The 23,487-nt window shown below is 45.6% G+C and overlaps 1 protein-coding gene across 1 annotated transcript in view; it reads left to right on the forward strand.

Annotated features, from left to right (window-relative positions):
* The first annotated feature begins 628 nt into the window (after positions 1-628).
* Positions 629-23,487, forward strand: part of LOC119212537 (ras-related protein Rab-26) — a 43,178-nt gene continuing 20,319 nt past the window's right edge. The window contains exons 1-4 of the mRNA XM_037463041.2: positions 629-1,408; positions 2,577-2,687; positions 17,752-17,793; positions 19,114-19,180. Of these exons, the coding sequence (XP_037318938.1) occupies positions 1,232-1,408; positions 2,577-2,687; positions 17,752-17,793; positions 19,114-19,180 (397 nt within the window). The 5' untranslated portion in view covers positions 629-1,231. The remainder of the gene's footprint in view (positions 1,409-2,576; positions 2,688-17,751; positions 17,794-19,113; positions 19,181-23,487) is intronic.

Genomic DNA, 23,487 nt, shown 5'->3' on the forward strand with positions numbered 1-23,487 from the left:
TGTTCTCTGGGTACTCCAGTTTCCCATCCTGCAAATGCTTGCAGACTCGGATAGTAGTGTGCTTTTTGATCAATGTCGTTTTTTTGGGGCAATTTAATGAATTTTACACTGGTTAAAATATGGAAAATACGAAGGACAATGCAAATTTAGCTTGACAAGAGAAGCGATGCCGCAGATTGGCCCGATCATTATTCCTGTTTTTCTCCAGCACATCAGGTGACACGCTCTTATGTTTCAACGCCGCCCAGTTACCAGTGTACCTTCCCACAGTGCTGTTGAACGTTGCCATCAGTGTGTGAATGGGTGAATGTGTTAAAATCCCGCTGAGGAGTCTGCAGACTAGATGAGCGCTACAAGTACGTGTCCATTTGAGGTGTGTAACACATAAACCTGCAGGCCGAACTGTCAAAAGGGTCCTCGTTTTACAGCACGCCTTGCCTACTGGACGTCTGGTGGACTTGTGCAGCGTCACCCAGACGGCCGAGGGAGCGGTCTGAAACATTCTGGGGACCAGAGTAATGCATCAGTTCATTTGAGAATGTCAGTTTCCCAATACTGAGCCTTCACAAGAAAAATCCACCCTAAAAGTACAATTTACTTTTGATATTACACTGTATGACTGACGAGTGATTGGTTTGATGAGCTTTGACTGATGAGTTTTTACATAATGGATTAAGCAGTGATGGGGATCTAAATACCAGAAGCAGACATGTCATTATAAAACCATTATGGTGATTCGATCAAGAGTTATTCTACCAATCGTTGATCATCAGCACAACAGTGGCATCACAAATGTCACGTCATCCGTCTAGTAGTTGTCGTCCTAAGCTTAGAGGGGACAGCGTGTCTTTTTTTGGGAGTCAACATTGTTAGAAAAAGTAGCTCATTTCCGCTTTAGGGTGGACTTTCCCATAGAAACCCACTGAAACCAGCGTGCCTCCACGCGCTCCCAGCATCACAGCACGAGGGAGGGAGGGAGGGAAAAGAGGAAGGGGTGAGGGCTGTTTACGTTGTCATCCATCTGCACCACGGGGGACAACAGCTGTTTCGCGCTCGAGCCAGAGTCCGCCCGTTCAGACCGTCTCCGCTTTACGCACAGCCATGACTTTGACGCACAGGTGAACTTATTTCCGCCTCGGAAACACAACTCCGAAAGGAAAGGAGCCCTCGCGTGCGTTTGTCAAACTGTTCCCGTCTGAGCAGCTCGGAGCACGAACGGGTCCCCGCAGCCATGTCCAGGAAGAAGGCAGCGAAAGGCAAAGGGAGCTCCAGGAGCCCCAAGCCGTCGCCGGGCGGCGGGAGGACGGCCAGAGGTCTGGCCGCCGCCGCCGCGCCGTCCTCCGGGCTGGTTTATCCCAGCAGACCGTCCATCAGCAACAGCGGGGAGTTCTACGACGTCGCCTTCAAGGTGAGCGCGGACACCGCGTGCTTAATTGAGCGCGCGCGTGCGTTCAATTAAGTGGTCAATTAGGGGACGACCTCGGGTGCGACGACGTCTACTCCCTTCAGGTTGCGCTTTGAAAGGTTTCCTCGTTTGAAATGATTCAAGCAAGGGGCGTTAGTTTTGTGAACACTTGGTGCACGTTTGAGACCAAGTGCAGATAGATAATGCCTAAGTTTGATGTGATAACAAATAAAAGTAACACGAAGTAGCTATCTGGTAATATTGCTTTGTTGCACTGTATATTTTACATTCACGTTCAAATTGGACTCATTCTAATAATTGGGTCATAATGTGGCATGCATGTTTTTATTCTCTATTATGCATATATTTAAATCTCTGCTCTTCTTGGTGAAGATTTTTTCCCATAAATGTGCCTGTGCCTGTGTATGATTTCACCACTTTTTCTCACTGATTGCATTGTCCTAACATGAATGATGAAGCAGATCATTTTGTGTCTTCACAAAACTGAAGACACCAAATATGAGTCGTATGCAAACGCAAACCTCTGGAAACAACAGCTTTATTCCAACAGGAACTAGTGCAGCATTAAGTGACCCACAACTACAATCCAGCAAAATAACACAATTAGATGGAGGGCGGTTTCTGTTATTTATGAGATGAATTATCAGCAGCACAGTAGGTGGGCTTTTTGTGTTTATCATTGGACATAATGACAAAACATCTGGCTGCTTTTCCACATTTCCAAAATAGATTTTCAGTTGTTTTTTTTAACCAAATCAATACATTTGCAGAACTTAAAATAGCCAAGTACAACTAAAATATTTTAGTAGAATGCTAAAGAAAAATATCCACCTTTCATCTTTTTATAAAATCTAACATTGAATTCCAAAATGAAAAATATTTACTTGCATGTTCTCTTGCAAACCTCATGGTTTATGTCCAGACATGATGAAACTCAACAAATAATTGACAAATGAGCCCATAAATGAATCATGAGTTGCAGCCCTATTGGCCTATTTATTAGAGCGACACAAAGAATTCCAAAAAGTGTCACAACACCGGTGCTAATCTGCACAGATCATATGCTAATGATCATCATGCGCACAAAAGAGAGTTTTCTCTCGACAGACACCCACGTCTGACCCTGTTCTCGGCCGTCCGTCCGTCACAGGTGATGCTGGTGGGGGATTCAGGTGTTGGGAAGACCTGTCTGCTGGTCCGCTTCAAAGATGGCGCCTTTCTAGCCGGCAGCTTCATCTCCACCGTGGGCATCGACTTCAGGGTAAGCCAACGCAAACCCCAAAACAATGCAGTACTGCGTGACAACTGGATTCAGAGATGACACCCAATTGTGTGATGAGTTGATCAACGTTTTTACTTTACTTTGGTAGCATGCTTCTCTAAAGTGTTATTCAAACAATATCAGGACAGCCCTCCAAAATGTCTCCATATGAGCTGTGGTTCCTCATCCACACTGTTTATTTACCCCTTTTTCAGGGCATTAGTGCCAGATACAATTGGCTATGGTTGCACAAAGGGAGCGTTGTGTTGGGGCATTCACACAGCACACTCGTATTTCACAACATGCGCAGACACCCGTCTGATAATTCCTAATAAAAGAAGAAAGATGGTACTCGATGTATACGGATGGAGGCCAACCGGGTATACTTCCAAAGACGTGTCACGCTACCGTAACAGCTGAGCTTCAAGTCCGTGTGCTGCAAAACGCGCTCTCGCCGCCAGTGGCTTTCCCGCTCTCTGCTTATCGGGCCCTGTGGGGAAATTCGAGCCAACATCTGCGCTTTTAATGTCACAGCCGTGGAGCCGAGGCAGCGATCCACTCTGTCGCCGGATGTAAAGCCGTCCAGCAGGACGCGTGTGTGTGTGTGTTTACTGACAGCCGGAGAACAAACCGAGCCCCTCACCTGGGAAGCCAGTCCCATGAGCGGCACATCAGCGAAAGGTCAAGGGGTCAAGTACAAGAAGCAGGATGTACAAAGCAAGGGAGCTTTTTCGTCTATAGATTCCAATATATATTTAATACTTGGCGAGCTCAGTGGAAGTGTGTGAGATGCGTCTTCCTTGAATGCGTTGGAAGTATGTCGTGGGGCTGCCTCGCCTTGTTTCTTCGCCGCGCAGCCCTCTGCCCTGGTACCGCACCGAAAGGTGACACTATCAGCAGATCTGTGCTAAATGAATAATTGATTTGGTCATTTCCCAGGCACGTCGCACACAACCGTAATCACAAGCCTTCTTTGGCATTTTCTCTGTCATTTAGTGTAGACGAGGATGGCTTTTTAAATGAATGTTTTACTCACTGAGACAATTCCTGCCTGTTTCATGTCTGTATGACGAAGATGAAACTGTTGGACTGAAAATGCATCTCAGCGTGAAAGAAGCTAACGAGTGTCTGACCCCAATAGGTACAGAGATATCGGGTATTTAATCCACACAATAACTCAAGTGTACAAATGGAATATTTGGTGAATGCCCCTCCACAAGGGGGACAATAATGGTGTCTTTCTAAAAATGCGCTGAGCTCGTGTGTTTTCACTCCCTTGGCTTATCAGCAGCAAATGAAGTTGTTCCCAATCTGAGCCCAAAGCACTTGGGGGCAGTTCTTCGCTCCTCTCTCATTTGACTCTCTCGGCCTTGTGTTTCACAACGATATAAAAGTCCCGCAATGCTGGGGAGGCAAATGGATCTTGGCTGGATAGAGAGAACTTCGTGAAACACAATCGCCATGCCATGGATCATAGAAAGTTGACAGGAATTGGATAACAATGGAGTAAAAATGATTCCATTGATCTATCACATCTCAAACCTTTTTTTCTGATGGAGGTGTTTGACCTCTGTTGGAACGACGACTCGATGCGTGCGGGTTTTTGGAGATTGTTTAAAAGAAAACCGGCTTTTCATTGTGGCCTGGCGGGTTTTGATGGTAAATTGAGGCGTGGTCGTTTGTGCTCCCTCTGCCCTCGTTCAAATAGGGCCTCATCCATTCTGTATACAAAGCTAAGCCCTTTTTTAGAAAGATATAAATGAGAAACACAGACAATGTGCTTCCTCTTTAATCTCCTGCTTTGTGTATATATATATATATATATTTATTTATTTATTAATATCTAGAGCACTTTGCAACCGATCCGTTGGTTGAAAGAGTTCTATTTTTAGAAACTCTTGGGTTGTTCAGACTGCAGAACACTCTCGGAGTCTTTTTTTGAAATGGCGACGCTTCGCCGGCTCACTTAAATCATGAAAATGACGAGCACGGTCAACACTTTGTTTTAGTTCTAAAGATTTTGCAGACGTGGATTCAGTGCCAAACCTGCGAGTTGGATGTTCTATTTTTACTGCGTGTGTCTTTAAAGAAGCGAAGTCGGGTGTGGGGTTAAATCACCAGTGTTGCATGTGGATATATTCACATATTGTTGTTGCCATGTGATTGCAATGTGGCGTGCTGCAACAAGCCTCGCGGGGCCTCATCCACAGGGCAAAGAACCGCAAAGTGCGTTGTGTTCATTCATTCGGTGCAGCGATACTTGAAGAGATGTAATTCATTGTTGGCAGTGAGTTTGCAGCCTGCAGCCCACACGCTTTAGCAGAGGGCATCTTTGTGATTAATTATAGCAGAAATGGAGGGGAAGAAAAAAACCAGTCTTTGTCTGAATTGCAATGTTCATATAGAAAATGTTTGAAAGTCGGCGTCATCTCTCACACACTGGATATGAGGTCAAACTAATTTGCCGGAGCTTTTGTGTCCGTAGGGTGGTGGTGTTAAACGTTCTTCACGATAGCAGCTGATGTTCTGATATCTGCAGAGATATGCTGCTCCTTTGCTGAAAGTGCTCGTGTTTCTTTTGTTCAGCTCTCGGGGCTCTAGAGTTCGGATGGCGGGTCCGACATCTCTGCGTCTGCACGCCACGCGCGGTACAACAGCACGCCGCGTTTCTGCTTCTCGTCCCCGCGGTTCGATGGCGCGTGCTCCGTGTTTATCTAATTATGCGTGCTGCCACTCATCCTCCACAGTGGAGCCTTTTCTCCCCTTTCATCACCTTTTCAGCCTGCTCGCCAGGATGCAGCACGGCACCGCGCCGCTTGATCATTAAACAACAGCCTGCAATGACGCAGATGGTTTCTGTGCGTGTGTGTGTGTGTGGCCTGTTAGAGCATGACAGGAGGATCATATTGACCACATTCCCCGCCCTTTAAAGCTAATTGGCATGTGGCTCGTTGTGTTTGTGACAACTTGAACCCTATTCTGTCAGGAGTAACAGCACTGGGAAAGGGGAAGCATTGATGAATAGCCTTTCGGCACAAAACCCCAAAGAATTCATTGTTGTTCTGGAGTTCAGGTTTTGTATTTTCTGTTGAAAAGAAAGAGGATGGAAGAATTGAACATAAACTGGAGAAATCCCCTTTTTTATACAGTTTTGACTAAACTAACAGACCCTTTGAAGCAACAGCACTTTACATCCAGTGAAATAATAATATCTTATTGTTAAATAATATCTATACTCCGTGCTTCGGTCATTTATTTCCCCTCACATCAACAGCAATGTGTGCGTTTCTGTTAGAACGCGGCAGACGCCCATCAGTCAGCCGAGGACTGATGATGATGATGATGATTTCAGTCCCTCGGAGGCCCTTCAGGCTCCCAGATGTCGCCCATCGATCCCGGAACGCCTTTTTTGTAGTGGTTGTGAATCTCAATTGTCACGCTAATGACTGTAGCTACCCTCAGATTGCCGGGATAATCTAATAGTTTCCTTTTAAAAAACTCTGTCTGCTTCCTAATCTGCCGCTGGATGACCTCACCGGACAACATTGGTTGCTATGGTCACGATGCAGAGGTAATCCCGAAAAGGCAGTTGGAAGTCAGTTTTTTAATACATCATCATTTCCTTCAAATGAATTTGACCAATATGAATAGAAAAGGTCAATGCACATTGCATCGTCAGCAATCATAGATGTCAAAACGCCTCCCGCGGTGTCGGCTGGAAGTTAAGCCCTGTGCAGATGCGCTTCAGTATTCAAGCAAAATGATGGAACACGCTCGCGCTAATAAAGTTGCCACGGGGCAAAAACAACACCAGGAACAGTCCAAAGTCCAAGCGACGCGTCCTCTACTCTCCCACCTGCGATCCCGATCCCCTTTGCTGCAGGGTTTCATGAACGTTGCTTGGTGAAATATTCTTTTTTTATGTACTATGATGCGGTGGAGTGGCCCCCGAAGACCTGGCGGCAGATCCACATTGGACGAAAGGCCACTCACTAAGGCAGACCTATTGGTCAGTCTGTCTGTCTCGCGTTTTTTCTTTTCTTTTTTCTTTTTTTTTGCGTCACACAACTCCTCAAGTCCTCGTTGGGTTCCCAGGAAACCGTTGTTATGGAGCAGGAGCCATGACGACGATGCAAAGCAACGAATGCGTGGAAACGACTCCCGCCAGATTCCGGCATTTCGGAGGGCCGCGGGGGGGGGTTGACTGACCGCTGAATTTGGGTGATGAATTGAATTCTCGTTTTTTAGCCCGCGTTCGTTGGTGGGGCAGCTCTCTCTTTTTTTGGGGGGGGGGGGGCTCGGCGTCGCTTCGCTTCACGCCCTCTCAGTTCAGTGCGCTCAGGACAGGAAGCTTTCCAGTTCAATCACAGCCCTGAGCTCTGAAGGCCACGCGACGGCTCCACTGGAGCAAGGCAGGGTTAAAGTGTTGATCCGTGACTTCTTGGGAGGGGGCGCGTGGGGGTTTGAATCCGCCCCAAATGCTACACATTTGAACATGAAACAAAGGTGAGCATATTCATTCTTTCGGAGTATCCACCTGAAGGAGATATCTGTTCTACGGCTAGCTGCTCATTGAATCTGTGCTGAGCAGCGAGGTCACCAGAGGTCGCGATGTCATTCAGCGCTTCCTCATAGATTTGGAAGGAATAAAAAAACTAATTTAGTAGCTTCCCAATTCAATTAATCACATCCATGCCTGGTTAAAGCGCACAACATTTGAATTGTTAAAGCAGAGCACCACACTGCTCCTTTGCTACCTTTTCCCTCCGGTTGCACCGATCCAAACCCGCCCATGTGGGTTTATATTTGTTTTGCTTCATTCAGTGTTTGATGTCTTTTTTTTTTATAAATGCATCTGAATTCGACTTGCCCCGCGGGTTACTGTTGTTGCCGGTGAAGATTACATTTATAATTAGAAAGTTGAAAGCAAGGAGACGGTGATAAAATAAATCAAAATAAAGGCTTTCCAATTTTAACGACGACGGCAGCGTGTCATGTGCAACTTGCTCTGAGATGACGGATGACGTCTGTGTGTCTGAGCTTGAGTTTCCTTTTGTGTGTGTGTGTGTGTGAATTTGCAAAAGATGGATAGACGGAAGAAGGTTGTTAACAAACTCTCAATTCAAAACGGTGTAAAAAAAAGAGTAAGTCTCAGTCTGTACTGAAGAATGTGAACACAGTGTCCCTCATGGTCCGTCTCCTCTGAAGCACACCAGTGCACAGCTTCACACTGCGATGGTTTCAACCAATGATTTACACGGACGCAACACTTTGAGGTGGCCCGGAATATTTGTATGACACTTCCCTCTTCCTAAAAAAAAAAAATACAAATAATTACACCCTAATCTGGTCTCATTATATATGCAAACCTCAGTCTGCACAGAAGGAAGACAGAATGTACATCAAAATGTCTCTTTGTCCCCCTGATGATACACCATTCCCTTTTGAAAGAGGAAATATGGTCACATTGAGTCATCCTATTGTCTGGTTTAGCTTGAGGAGAGCAGCTAAAATCTGAGATGATCTTATTCCTTCAAGAAAGATTTAAAAGAGGGAATGCAGGCTACATGTTTCCATTGAAAGACCTCGGATATGTACAATAGTTGAGTGAAAGTGACAACAGCATTTACTCCGACCATAAATGTCAGCATGCGGTGGTTTTGTGTTTTGTAGAATAAAATTGATGTCCTTTTATTATCCTTTGGGAACATGGAAGGAGACGATTAACAGCTCTACACTGATCCGGAGTTCAGAACAACCACCAGACAAATTTTAGAGGCCCCCCGAAGTAAGTGCATCACAATGATGCATATTCATGGCTGTCTCAGGCATTAAAATAAGTAAGAGCAGGTATGTGGCTCGATCAATCAAAGCAACCCTGTGCTGATTCATTGGACACAAAGTAGAGGGTACTTGGACTGGAAGTCGTCGCCATTAAGTGCTTATGCTGAGAAAGGGAGCAGACAAAGCACGACCGACGTGTATTATTTCCACACTGCCCTTATTTACATGAGGAGCGAGGTGGAGGCGGGGGTGTGCGTTGTCTGTCACTCCCACGCGTTTCGTGCCATAGATCAAACTCCTTAGTGCTTTGATTTAAAGCGCTCGTAGGGCGCAGGTTAGAAATGATATGTGCAACAATCTCATCCCACTACTCGCACATTCACCAGCGGCGGCTGGAGTTGTACTTCAGTTTTTCTTTTTTTTTTGCTTATATATTATAGCCTTTAAACAGATTTTTTTACTTTTTATTAAAATATATTTTGAAACAGAGTACTTTTACTCTATAGTAAGTAAATAGTAAACAATTTAGTCCCAAAAAATGGGTTGAGATCTAACAAACACACGCACATACGTTTGCCTAAGCGTATGTCCCAGTTTCCATGGACTGAGTTTACAGAATATTGAATTAGTGTCATAGCATTCTTCTTATTTACAGCTGTATTATAGTATTACCTTTTAATAGAATATCAAGGTGTTTTTCATTGAGCTTCTTTGTTTCTTATAACATGGAGCTCCATGTCATATGATGTTCTCGATGGTTATGATCCCAAAATGAAAGCTTCACGAAACAGGAAGTAGCCTCTCACAGAATATTTGAGTAGTTGACAATTGACTAAAAGGACTTTTTTTTTTTTATTGCCTCTTACTCTGTGACGTCGGAAGCCGTTCTAAAGTCTGTTTGGTTTAAGATGTGGTATTACGTAACACTATCCTCTTCCCCACGTTACGATCAAATAACCATGTGACACTTAACACTTTACGCTCTGTTTGCACAATCAGAAAAAGGCATACATTTTATCTCATTTTTACCTCATTAACATTGTTATTACTTCTGTGTATTTTAATCTTGTACATTGTTGTTGTGCGCTGCTAATGGCTGGCTTGGGGCTGACGTTTCATCTTCATCTCAAAACCAGTCTCCCAGCACAGAAATCAACGACCAATCCATGTAACCTTAAATTCGAAGATGGTAGCATGGTCTTGTAAACAAAATTCTACAGACCTCAAATGGAGACAAGCTGTGGTTGAGTATAACTCAGGGGCTCGGGAAGAAGAAAGTGGAAAAGGAATTTTTGACAAGCACATCAACATAGATCCAGAAATAGTTTCTCTGTGTTGTAGCTATTTCAAGGGTAATCCATCGCACAACTCTGCCCTCGGTGACAACAGCGCCATGGTTACTCTGCCAATCACCCCTCTCAAGTTATCTCCATCATTGGCTCCCAGTAGAGCCATGAGGTCCACTGCTGGAGCCCCAAGCAGGACTCAGGCTTCAGGGCCTCCAAAAGCATCTGCTGCCCAGGTCCGGTCCGTCTTGACACCCCACTATAACCACTACAACTGCCACCCATGTAACCCCTTGAGAGATCAGGGGTTCAGCGTCACTCATCCGGGCAGCCAGGCCCGCCCACCAGAAGCTTGGCTTCGAGCCCGCCTTCTGGGCCGGGGTCCAGGTTCTATCCTCCTGAGCACCAACTGCAGTATCATTTCTGCCAAAATATACTTATTATTATTATTATTATTATAAATAGGATGCAATGTTATTAGTTGTAGTAGTACAAGATGTATGTATTCCACTGTAATAATTTGATTGAATTTAATTTTTATTTAATATTGAAACCAAGAGTTCATTTTATTCCCAGTTTGAGATTGTCTGATACTAGAACAACATTGGATAATAATTATAATAATTAAAGATTCTTTTTTGTATGCTTCTAACTGTAGTCCAGTTACTCCCTGGATTTTTGGCTTGTTGGCAGTCAACAAATCCCAGTAAAAGCGTCTGGACCAGAACCTCCTGGTAAATAAATTTGATTTATTTCACTTTCATATACAGAAATAGAAAAGATATTCAAAAGTTGACAAAATGTGTCCAAGCCTTTGACTGGTTCTGTATCACCACACATTGAATGAGAGCGTATTAGTATACACACTCACACAGTGAGGTCATTCTGGATTAGTTATTAAGTCCAGAACGGACTGAAATGAACAGACCTCGGGGAACTTCTCTATAAACGCTTTAGAAATCCTTGTGGCTTTGCAAATAACACTCCACACACTTTTCGAGCTTAACTCACAGTGTGTGGTGACTGTGTAATGCTGTTCTGTCCACTGACCCTGGAGAGTGAGGCCCGAAACCGAGTTAGGATGCTGTGACGCCGTCCGCTGTCCTTTCACAGCTTCACGTCCTTCAGCCCGCTTTCCTCTGTACGCAACCTCGGCGTCTCTCTCTCTCTCTCTCTCTGAATAATCAAACTCCCGTAAAAAGGAACCGCAATAACGAGAAATCATGAACTACAACAACTCCCGAGATGTACTAGTTGGCAATCCAATTTGCTCTCTGCTTTTTGCTTATACAGCGCTTTATCCCTTTCACGTACCAGAAAGCAGAACGGCCTCTACGAAACCCCCCCCCCCCACACCCCTCATCGTTGTTAAAACACAGAGACACACAATGGATGTCCATCAAGCTGCTTCATACTCTACAATGCCAAAGCCTCGACACAGTGTGACAGCACAGTGTGGTAATAATACCACACTGTGCTGTCACACTGTGTCCTTAAAGTAGGGCAGAGATAACACTTTAAAACCCAGTACGACTCATTGGCAGAGTGCGACTCCCTGCCTGTTGTTTGGATCACAATTGGTCTTATTGAGTGTATTATACTGAGATCCAGGTGTCTTACAGAAGAGTGGACTAGAGGAAGCAGTATTCTGTCAGGATGACCGGGGGAACGCTACGGTTCAAGTACACATCGTGACTTTTCAAAATGGCCAAATTTCTATGTGAAAGAGGGATTGTCCGCGGCAATGAACCCTCAGGTAATTGTCCCCTGACTGTAGTTGCCTGCAGCTCGTGGAGCGATTTAGAGCCATTAAGCCCATTTTGGGGGTTTTACAGCCTGCTTTTTCAACAAAAAGCTCTGATGAACTGACTAATCGCTAACTGCAGATTGGCAAGAATGAAAAGTAGGTGAAAAAAGCCTGACTTGTTTGCCGTGGGGCTGTGAAGGTGCTCTACACAGGAGGCGGAGGCAGCTCCCATGTTTTCATGCTCTTTAATTTCATGGAATTCAAGTCACGTAAAAAAAACAACTCTTGATATGGGATGATTTTCTTTAGAATTGACCGTGATAACCGTGAATTGTTGCAACTGAGGCCTACAAAAGTACAGCTCTGCTTGCTGATAGGGTTAGCATGGATGGAATATCGCTATGCAATTACCCAGACATCACAGAGGTAAGGCAAAAGCAGCATGCAGGACCTGGGGAGGAAGAAAAGGGGGCTGAGGAGGGAAGATGACGTTTTTTAAAAGAAAGCCGGAGGGGATGAGACAAAAACAGAGGAGAGGTTGATGGAAAAGGAGAAACAGAGCGGCAGAGGGTGACAAATCCAGGATTATCTGGTTTTATTTCAAGATGCAGGGTGTAAACCATTGTGCGACGTAAGCGGAGTGGAGGACACGGGTCGGGGGAGAGTTTTCTATACATTTGGAACCGGCCATTTCATCTTTTATTGAAGTCATTTTGATCATCAGTCCGTTAAATAAACACTCTGTTTAATCCACAGCAATTATAACCGATGACAAGGCTTTCATTTGGAGTTGTCCTCAAAGTTTAAGGCCTTCCCAACAAGAACTGGATGTCATCACAAAGTGGAAGGGAACAATGCTATTTATGAGCTAAATGCTCAAATGTGTTCAATACTCTTGTGAGCTATTTGGGTCTGGATCCAATTGGATGAGCAGCAACATGTTTCCCTGCCTCCTAAATTGCCAATAACAAAGTAAACGAATCCTGTTAAATGAGTGGGGATACTGTGCTTCTTTCCATTTTAGGTCGGATATCTCGTCTCACACCTCATTTTGCAGCTGTTACTTCTGATTGAAGGTCTGACCCTTTGTGTTTGGATCGCGAAAGAACTGACGGCACGTAATGATATGATTATATAAAAAGCTTTGTATGATCACAGATCCTAATCAAAATGAGCTGAGCAAACCGGGGATTTATCGATTTTAATTTTTCTCTCGACAGTTCCTTCAGACCAGTCTCTTCGACAGAGTGTGCGTCCATGCTACAGTGCTTCATTTGAAGCCGAGGCCAGCGAGAGGAAATAACTTTCTGAACTTTAGATCTCAGTGACATCACTGTCCCACGGCTTCCCTGCAGTGGTTTCTGTGCTCTGGTCCCGTCCAACCCCCTCAGGGTTTGCTCTTCATTTGTCTCCATTTGCCTGAGCCATCATTTCCTTTCGCCCCTAAAACTTGAAGAGCCAGCATGCTGGAATAACGAACCCTCATTAAATCAGCACTAATTAGACGGTGCAGTGTTGACACATGCATGGGTGGTGTGTAGGTGTTTTGTTGTGGTAAATGCTTTTTGATGGGAGAACACAAAGGGCCAGTGGAAGCCAGACGTCGACAGTTTTTGCTTTCTGTAAAGTTAGTCCGATCTGCCGCTGAGGCACCCGGGAGGACAAAAAATGTATTTGACTGCTTAATGTTCCAGTTTTACCCGTCTTCCTGAGCTCATTAGAGTGCGCGGCTATTTTGAGATATAAAAAAACGGAGCTTACAAAGTAACAATCGAGGTCAGGACACATGAAAAGGCAGAAGGCCTGCAGAGTGGAAACAGCCAGCGTCATGTGACACAACCTCATACCAGCAGCTCTGAAGCTCTCTGATCAACACACCGTCGTTCCATTCAATGGATAAGCACTTCATACCTTTAATCACTGCCCCTGAAATGTAGTTGTAACTTGAAGTTGGCATCATCATTGGACTAATCATTCATCATTGGAAATGTGACATGTATCCAAGTTCAATTGTCGTCTTCGTTCACTTATTTACTTTCTGAAGCAGGTGGCTGCCTCGGTGAGCTGCGATCCTCAATGAATCCTGATTATTTTAACGAGCTGTCTCGCTTTGACCCACCTCCCAGTGATCCAGTTTGGGATGTGGCTCAAGGTGTGTAGGCTGGACTGCAGTCGTCCCTGAGCTCCCACTTTTCGTCTTTCTTTTTTTCGTCAGCTCATAATCATCAATTATGTAAGGCTACAGCTCGGAGCCGTAACAGATGGCCGTCGATGTATAACGGGGGAGAAAAAGAAAGACGAGCTCTCCTAATCCCCACTCCGCGTAAACTCCTTATTTTCAACCTTTAATGCTTTCGAACCCCTTTTTGCTTCTTTCTCCGTTGTCGCTTCTCTCCCGCTGGTCTCCACTTTTATTGCTGTGTTTATTGAGCATCTCAGGCAGACCTCAACATTAACGTAAGGGCATGGAAACCAGAGGCACAGCGTAAGCAGACAGAGTAAGTGACCTTGGGTCACTGGGAAGTGATCAAGTCGGTGTGCTGAATCCAGCTGGAGTCTTTGTAATGAGGGGGGATTCTTCAGCATGAATGCGTGAATGTTAGTTTCCGTTGCGAGTGCATGCAAAGATGCAACTCGGCCATCTTCGGAGGCACTGAGCGGCGACGGTGGCACCTGGGGTCGTAAATCCTGGGGAAACACTGCTAAGAAAGGTCATTTAGGGCTATTTAGGACTGGATTCCTGCTTTGAGACACACATTGTTGTTTTGTGTGTGTGTGTGTGTGTGTGTGGGGGGGGGGGTTATGTCTACATGAGTACAGGTGTGTTGGTTCCCAAATGCGTCCCTGTATGTAAAACCAAAAAGCCCGGCCTGTTTGTTTTTTCCAGGTCAGCAACACAGTAGGTATGAGCACAGCCTGCCTATAATAAACACAGGTCATGTGACAGAGCTCCATGCCTCGCGTCTGTTATCTGCTTGTCTGAGTATGACCAGAAATCTGCAACACGGGGACCAAGCAACTATTTCCTGCAGGTCTTCTCTCATCTCCGTCTGCTCGCCGACAGATTTCCCACCAAAGCTGAAACGTCGTGCCGCATGGCGTCGTGGGCTCGTGGTCATATAAACAGCCAGCCCACACACAGCGGCGCTCACGCGCAACGCACAACACTCGTAACGCCTTAGTGCCGCCGTAGCACTCCGTCATCGACACGCGCGACCCCTGCCTCCATCAGACATTAACACAGACAACACCCCCCAGACCGCATATTGTACCAAACCTTCAGTGACTCACAATAACTGTTTGTGGCTACTTATAATAGCCCTGAAGTATAAGCTCCTAACAGCTGGTAAAGGGATTGGCAATGGCTGCACATGCACATCTCCCATGTTGTGTGCAGTTGTGTTCCCTTAAGCGCTTTGTCCTTTAATCAGAAACAAGTCATTTTGGGGCACCTGCTGGATTGATCTCTTTTTTTGGTGAAGACAGTGACCTGTTTTAGCAAAAGTCCACATTTCTGCCGGAGGAGCCTTCTATTCTATGCCGTTGCACTCTGCTGCTTCCGTAGTCTCATGGAGACATGGAGCATAGGTCGCGTATTGTCATTTCTCAGTTCAGGTGCTGGGTGAGGGTACAAAAGCCCTCTTTAGGAGCCTTCCAGTGAGTTTACCGTAATGAATGAAAGTTTTCTATAACTCTCTCTCAACAGCCTCCTGAGCTTCGAAAGGCATCGAACGTTTCTGTGCCGCAAAACTTAAAATTGTTTTGTTTCCAGAAGCGGTTGCGCTGCCCATGCCTCGACTGCAGCAAACATGCAGCAAATGCTTCTCCCGAGTTAAGTGTTCACTATTTGTAAAAGTAAACTATCATTCACAATACCGCATGTATTATGGATGAAATGCATTATGAAGCAAACCGCCCAACGCGCAGCCTCCGGATCCACGGCCCTCACTCGCAGGCAGAGAACTGGGTGTGAACCAGGAGGAGGGTGAATCATTGAGCCCAGTGACCAAATAAATAAAGGCTTTATTTGCTCATGTGATTACCTTATTTCCTACCGAACTCCGTGGCTGCTGGGTGGCTGCAGTCTGTGATTTGTTCCCTCGCTTTGATGCAGTCCGCTTCAACCTAGCCCGGCCCTTAGTCACTTCAGTTTGATGGAAGGCGTGTATATACTGACGTATATAAACATCAATTCCCTCCGAAACGAGCCTTACTACCATATTCAGCGGCTGTCTTTCATGAGTCCGACCTGCCGACCTTTTGGGTTAGTCGTGTAGGAAGAAGAGATGCCGCTTCAATACGAATAAAAAAAAAAAAACATTGGCTGCTTTCCCCTCTCTCCCCGGAGCCCAGAGGTTTTTCCTGTTGGATTGCGACGCAGTAGTCTGACCCCGATCTATAAACTACTAATCCTGTCATGTGTCTTGTTGTGACAGGGGAAAAAAAACGACTATCCATCCATCCTTAAAAGGTAACTGCTTAACGTATTCAGGGTGTCTGGCTTAAGCCGATCCCACCTGACATGACCACAGAGGGAGGCGAGTTCAGGTGGAAATGACCTGAACGTGCATTCTTTGGAAAGCCCATTGGGGGCGACTCCTCTGCTATGGGTTAACAGTGTCGGGGCCTCATACACGTACACCCGGCCAACACGCAGATAGCGCTCGCTGTAATACTTCAGGCAACCTGCAGCTCATCAGCTAATCGCCGCCTTTGTCCGCCCACCGAAGCAAAGTCCAGACTGCGATGTTCCCCCTGCTGCTGCTGTGACTGTTTGATACAATCAAAGGATTCGCGGGCGGCTTCTGTCGATACCGTGGAACACACACTCCCACTCCCACTCCCCCCTTGGCCCTCCCGTGAATGCACACGCATGACACGGAAAGTGCAATGGGCTTTTTTTTTGGGGGGCGCTTTCACCTCAGTGCGGCCTGATGGTGCCTCGCGCTTTCACGCCCATGATGAATAAAGCATGATGTTTACATTCGTCCAATTTAGAGTCAAATAGGCCAAAAAACGGGAGGATGTCTATAAGGCATGTGACTCACGGGTGTTGCAGGTCATTTGGTTGCAGAGAAAGGTCTTCATTCCCTTCCAGTTGTACTGGGCTCCACCCTCTGGTGTCACCTCTGGTTGCAAGAAGGAAAGTTGGCGATCGACGTCACTTGTATTACATCCACCTCTTCTATCCAGTCTGTGTGATGTAGCGTAGATTTGTTGTGTGTCTTTATAGTTGTAAATGTAAAAGCTACCAATACAAGGAAGAAATGGCGGTTCCTTCACTAGATCCATACAATTCAGCAGAAACGCACTTTGTTGAATAAATTACTTCCACCTGTGCTCTTCCTAATCAGAATGAAAGCACCCTTCAGCATGGAGGCAGCTAGCCTTTTAACTAGGACCTGATTCTGCAGTATGACCTCCTTAAGATCCTCACCGTTGGCCCAACCAAGACTTTCGAGCATGTGACTGAATTGCAAATCTCTGCTCCAATCCTCCAAGGGACCAGAGACCAGAGCAAATGCAGCCTCAATCTTCATGCAGGAATTCTGCCATCCCGCTTCGCTTCATCCTAAAAGGCGGCTATCGGATGACAGTCAGAACTGAGCGTCCGTGTGCCGTGTTCAAGGGATCATCATCATCATCCTCATCGAGGCACGGGGCGCAACAGCAAGCCATCGCTGGGCCGAGGGATAACGAGATAAAATGAACGCGCAGAGACGCGAAGCGTGTTCAAACCCGTCTCTGTATGAAACACGGGGGCTATTGATATTCTCACCGGGTCCCGTTTGCCGAGTGGATCACATCCCGCAGGTCGTGATGGATGGCAAAGTTAGATCCGCTCTGTGTGTAGTCAAAGAGATTAGAAGTAATGCATTGGTGTCATGTGAAACGATCCGTACAGCCAATTACTTTCCCCATGAAAAGATATCGCTGAGCTATTGGACAGCTAGTGTGTGTGTGTGTGTGTGTGTGTGTGTGTGTCTGCTATCCTTAACTAATGTTTTGGTAAGTGACGCAACTCCATGAAACAAAGGTCTTGATCAAAACAAGGTGTGTGTGTCTACATAGTTCAGTATGCAGTTCTAATTCTAAATTCTAAATGAGTTTCCCTTCTTAAAAGAGTGTTCTTCTCTGGCCGCCATTGAAAGTGTGAGTTTTTCTTATCAAGTTCTGTTGTTTTCTTGCTTGCTTTTGTTGTTCCCGTCCCCTTGCTTTCTGCTCTATCATGTTTTTTTTCTTTCAGAATAAAGTAATGAGCATTGACGCGGTGAAGGTCAAACTCCAGGTAAGAGCAGTGCATCTCTTTGTGTCTGAAGGCTTAAGAGTGGGCTTTCCTGTAGTCAAAGTTCTGATATTTTCATGCATGCTTTTTAGCCACGTACCTTCTATACGGCCTCGCGGCCCGCTGTGGGAGGGTGGAGACTTAATGAGGCCTGAGCTAATCTCCATCAGTCAATTAGCCCGTCGCTCTGCCTGACTGGAGACACTAGGGGCAATAACAGTTTTTTCCATCGGCTTATCCGGCCTGGAAGCTATCAGCGAGAGACAGAGAGGGAATCCTCGCGGTGGAAAAACAGCCTCAGATGCTATCTGATGAGTTCTTCACGTCATTTGCACAACACTCACGCCCTCGCTGCCTCTGTCTTCCTCATCTTTAATGGATCTGTGTTCCTATCTGTAAAATGATTTCACGGGAATGAGTTTAATGCAAGTGGCAGGCATGTTTACACATTTGAACTTCTCAGAACTTGTTAAATTAAAAATAAATTCAGACATCTCTGCAGAGTCCTGCACAGGTCCAGTTTCTAAACCAGCAGATGTTTTCATGATGTTTTTCGTTAGTAGCTAAACGCTCCACTATGTCCACCAGATAACCGCCAACGGGGCAGGAAGCACTCAGTGAAGCTTCCTTTGGAAACCGAGGGTGTTAAATGTTAAATTTGAGAGCCGTGAAACCAAAACAATGAGCTGAAAGATACTTTGAATGTCCAAAGAGCAAAGGGGACCCTGCTTTAAGGCGCATTCCCTTCGGCTGATTTCATTTCTTGTAAATGAACTGGACTTCTTAAATATTTTTCCAAGTAGAAAAAAATTAAGCTGACAAAGAAATCTGAAAGAAACCAATAAAGGAATATAAAGGTGGCTGCAGATAAATGTCTAAATGCTGTTTAAACAATGAGTGATCGGTGTCATGGACAATAAGACTGTTCAATTTACAATTAAAATGTACAATATAATATAGAATAATATAAACCAGAGGAATATAAAAAATAAAGTGCACAGGCAGATACTCTACACAACTAGATTGAGTGTATGAGATCAGGTGTCTGTGCATGTGGAGTGAGAAAGTCCTACAATGCAGTATAAAGCACAGCTCTCTTAAATAAACAACAATCTATGAGAACAAGAAACAGTATCTTGAAAAATAGCTAAAATATTTTCAAGCCCAATGCTGCTGACTTATCGCTGCTGTATTTGATGAGTCGGCTCTAGAAAGGACTCGTGGTTACTTAACCGTTGTAACAAAGGAAGTAGCTGCTCTGTCCCCCGGTGACTGACAGCGATTACAAGAATGAAAAGTCCTCTTGTTTTTTTTATCTTTCAGATCTGGGACACCGCCGGACAGGAGCGATTCCGCAGCGTCACACATGCTTACTACCGCGACGCCAACGGTAGGAATCCTCCATGTTCAATACCGGTGCTTAAACAATACTTTAAAACCATACCATACCTCTGCCTGAAACTATGATCAATATATTAGTTAATAGGAATTTGGGGAATATTAGTGATTTCATTCCAGTTGCATGCTCATTGTGCAGGAACTATATTCAAAAGCCTTCATGTGAGATTGACGCTCCTTGTCCTCGACCTCTTGACGTCATGATTACGTTACCTGCTGCCAGGACGTAGTCAGCCCTAGTACAGTGAGCCTGTGTGATGATGACGGACATCCTCGCCTCTACCTGCCGTTTCCTCCTGAGCCAGCCGAGCTGTCTCACAACCCTCGTCCCCTTCAAGCGTGTGATTGATCGAACCGTCTCCCTGTGGCTGCCTCCTTCCCGTTGGGATAGCAAAATACACACTCAAGTTGCTGATTTGATGGAATTATTTGTGTGTGTGTGTGTGTGTGTGTGTGTCTGTGTCTGTATGTGCAGGCCTCCGCTGGCTCTGTGCAGGTTGCCTTCAGAGAGAAAGGCTAACCACTGGGTTAGAGATGAGCCTGGCTCTCACACATGGGGGCGGTGATACAGCTATGAGCTATTCCCATGTGTCTTTCTCACTTTTTTTCCTGTGTGTGTGTGTGTGTGTGTGTGCTTGTGTCAGTAATATAAAAAAAACAACCCCACCGAGCGCAGATAGCAGTGTGCCTCGGGGCCGCCCTCAACGAGCAGGTGTTGTGGAACACTCACACACACACACACACACACACACAGCTGTACACCTTTTATCCGAAACACGAAAATCATTCGGCTGCATACAAACCGGCACCTCAACGGTCTCATTATGTACGACTGTGTCTGCATGTTTGCGTTCAAATGGGTATGCCCTTGTATGGAGTTGCATGTGTTATCACATGATCTGTAACTGCCGCCCCTCCGTTCCGCCAGCGGTACAGTTCGCCCTCGCTGATCTAGGTTGCCCCCCCCCCTCCCCATCTGCAGCCCGGGTCCTCATCCAGCAAAACGCTCCCCCGTCATCTGCTATCAGTTGAGAAAAAAGATTTGAGCACATAAGGTCCCAGTGACTGTGCCGTGGGAGCATCTCCAGGCTGCCTGTGATGTCACCGCTATCTAATCTGCATATTCTACAGCAAACGAGTCCGAACTCTCCTCTGTTGGAGGCGGATGCGTGTATCCGCCGTCACCCTGTAGACGGGAAGTCAGATCTGGTGTGAATCATCTGACGCAGTGAGCCAGGATGGTACAAACACTGCAGCGCTGAAAGCAATTCCAAAATATGATGGTCTTGTTATTGGATGTTTGTGATATCGCCGCTTCACAGGTGCTAGTTTTGATTAAAAAACATGAACTATATCCCTTATATATTGAGAGGATATTGTGAGTAGGAGTGCAACAAGGTAATAGGTGAAGGAAATATTTGGTAAGATCAATTTTGATTTATCAAATAAAGAAAGGATAAACTTTCATGTCTTTAGCGCTACAGGATGAAAAAAAACCCCAAAATAAACTGCAGGGACAAAGGGCAGAAAAGGGGAAGAGAAGAGCTTTCAATAGAAGCTTGCACAGACACCCTATCAAGAGTGCAGAGAATAATTTAATAAAAGAATAATTGAATCCAAGGTTGTCGAGAGTTCTATCAGTGAAAATACGCGAGGGAGCAGCTTTAAATGCACTTCTCCCTCATGGCAGATAGCGTGTAACTTTTGGGCTGTTTTCCTTAAGGAATCACCAAATGCAGAGCATTGCGATGTCACTCACTTTCTGACATAGATCTGAGATGATGGACCTTTCAGCAAAGGCCTTTTACCATCACCTTATCGCAGGGAAAGAATCACAGCATGATGAATGGTGGGAAACAGCATGACAGAGATGATGCATTTCACGGCACGAGTAACGGCCGCCAAGGGAATACTTTAAATGGCGGTAAAACGAATAAAAGGTTCGCTCGGTATGAAGCGCTTTGTCTTCTTCGATTCCTTCTTAGCGGGTTCCGTCTTCTGATTGGCTTCGGTCGGCCCGTAACTCAGTGGATGTCCTCACAGAGGGTTTATTTCATCCTCTTTCTTAAATGATGAGCCATATTCCTTGGGTTTTCCTCTGTCTTTATTCGAAACACAGATTAGGCGATTACCTTTGGTGCTCGTTGAGCTCATAGACCAAGATGAGACAACAGCAACGATTCTACAACTCCACCCCCCCCCCCCCCCCCCCCCTGTCTTTCTGTAGGACTCGAGGGCCACAGCGTGAGGCGGTAACGGTGTGTGTTGTGTAAACCGATAGATTGAAGCAACATGTGGCCAAAAATCCCCGGCAGCTATGCACCTTGTTCCCGAATGCACTCTAGCAGCAGCAGCCCCCCCCCCCCCCCCCCCCCCCCCCCCAGTACACAGTCAAGCTGAGCCCCGGGCGGCCCGTACGAAACTCCCACCCACCACGTGCTTGGACCACGTGGAGAAGTGGTGACCAAAACGCAGCGACCTCATCAATACACCAAATCAGTGTCATTAGCTCATCGCGTGAGCGCCTCCGCCTTGCCCCGCCCCGCCCGCGTCATCTTTTGTTACCGTGCCCTCGAGTCACTGTATCCATGGCTAATGAGCGACTGGGAGCCTCAGTGGATGTCAGAGTCATGGGGGGGGGGTGAGGAGGACCTGTCCAATCTGAGGCGAGCGGATGGAGTTAAGTGGAGAATGTGCGGAGGGGTCGGCAATAGAAAAGAAGAGGTGGAGGCAAAGAGAAAAGGGGAAGGGGGGGGGAGGCGGATGGAGAAGGGGGTTGAAAACAATACATTGAAGTAAGACTGCTCCACTGCAGGAGAGGCGTGAGCTGTGCAGGATCCATCACCACGCCCTCGGTGTGTGTCTTTTTCATGCCTGCACGCACACACACACACACACACACACACACACACCTACCGGCTTCCTGCATATTAAGAAGCAGACGTGAAAGGACAAAGTCAAGGGCATTTATTAAGCTTTATTAAGCTTTATACTTATAAATATAAATTTATACTAATTTATATCTGTTTGAAGTGAACGGAGAGGAAGCTGTAAAGAGTGTGTGTGTGTGTGTGTGTTTGTGTGTCTGTCCATGCTTAAACTCTCAATGAGCTAATTGTTCACACAGTTTAATATCCGCCTCAATGAGTGGCCTTCAAATATTGACCCAGCTCTCCTATTCCGCACGCTTGGCCTGTGCATTTCTCTTTAACGTTTATCCAAAAACAACGGCTTCCAACAGTCATGGATTCAGCCGTCAGTACGGCGCCGTCAATCTAGTGATTGCTCTTCTGTGTGATGGATTCGGCCTTTTCTAAGATGGACCGTGCTCCGCTTGAAGAACAGGTCGAACAACCAGGTGGCAGGAGTAATACAGGTGATGGGAGGAGGGGACGCAGAAGGAATAAAGTCCAACTCATCCGTCAGATATCTCACTCATAGATACAAGCTTTTCACTAAGCAGGGGTGCTTTGGAGCAAGGTGTGCTTTGGAGAGGGCGGGGCCACTTTTGGTAGCGCTGAACCCCGACTTTAGCTTCTCTCAAACTGCAGAGGAAGCACTCAGAGGCTTTACTTAAGGTTACTGTAGAAAACTAAGTTACAGTGGAGATACTATCAGTAAGATAGTACGAGTTAAAGTACTGCAAATAGAGTTTTATTGAAGTGAAAGTACAATGTATTGTCAACGTTATTTCTAAAAAGGATGAATTAGGAATGGTAAGGAAACTACAAGTATACTAAACTAAATACTTCCATGCTTTCTTTATTAAAGTTACCAGGTGGAGGTGGAGTAACACGCAAATCTAACTCATATCTTTTTGCTTTTTTTGCTGATTTAAAAAAAAATATTTGCTTTGATTGAAAAAAGCAGTCATTTATTGTCAGCTGCTTATAAGCTCAGTTTATAAATCTGATTACGTTAGCGGTTCCAAATGTTCAGATCAAAGAAATGGTTCCCCACGTAAGTCTCCGTGAACACGTGCTTTTTACACATGTTCCCCTCATCCAGTCATCCATATTTCCAAGAATATGGAGATGTTCATAGTTTTTTCACCCTCACATAACCCCCCTGCCAACCTCTCTCTCTCCATCATCTAAAAAAGAAGAAACTGGCTGACGCTGTGTGTTGTAGTGAAGTAGCCATGTACCACCTGATTTTAGCGTCAATATTTAGTAAATCCACAAAACAAGCCTTGGTGTTTGGCCGGCCTGTGTGCATTTTATTCATATGTGTATGCGTGCTTGCCGTGATATTTCATTGTCTCGTATAAAATGAAAGCGGAGCAGCGAGTGATTTACT

This window comes from Pungitius pungitius, chromosome 21, assembly GCF_949316345.1.
Source record: "Pungitius pungitius chromosome 21, fPunPun2.1, whole genome shotgun sequence".
In the NCBI taxonomy this organism is placed as follows: Eukaryota; Metazoa; Chordata; class Actinopteri; order Perciformes; family Gasterosteidae; genus Pungitius; species Pungitius pungitius.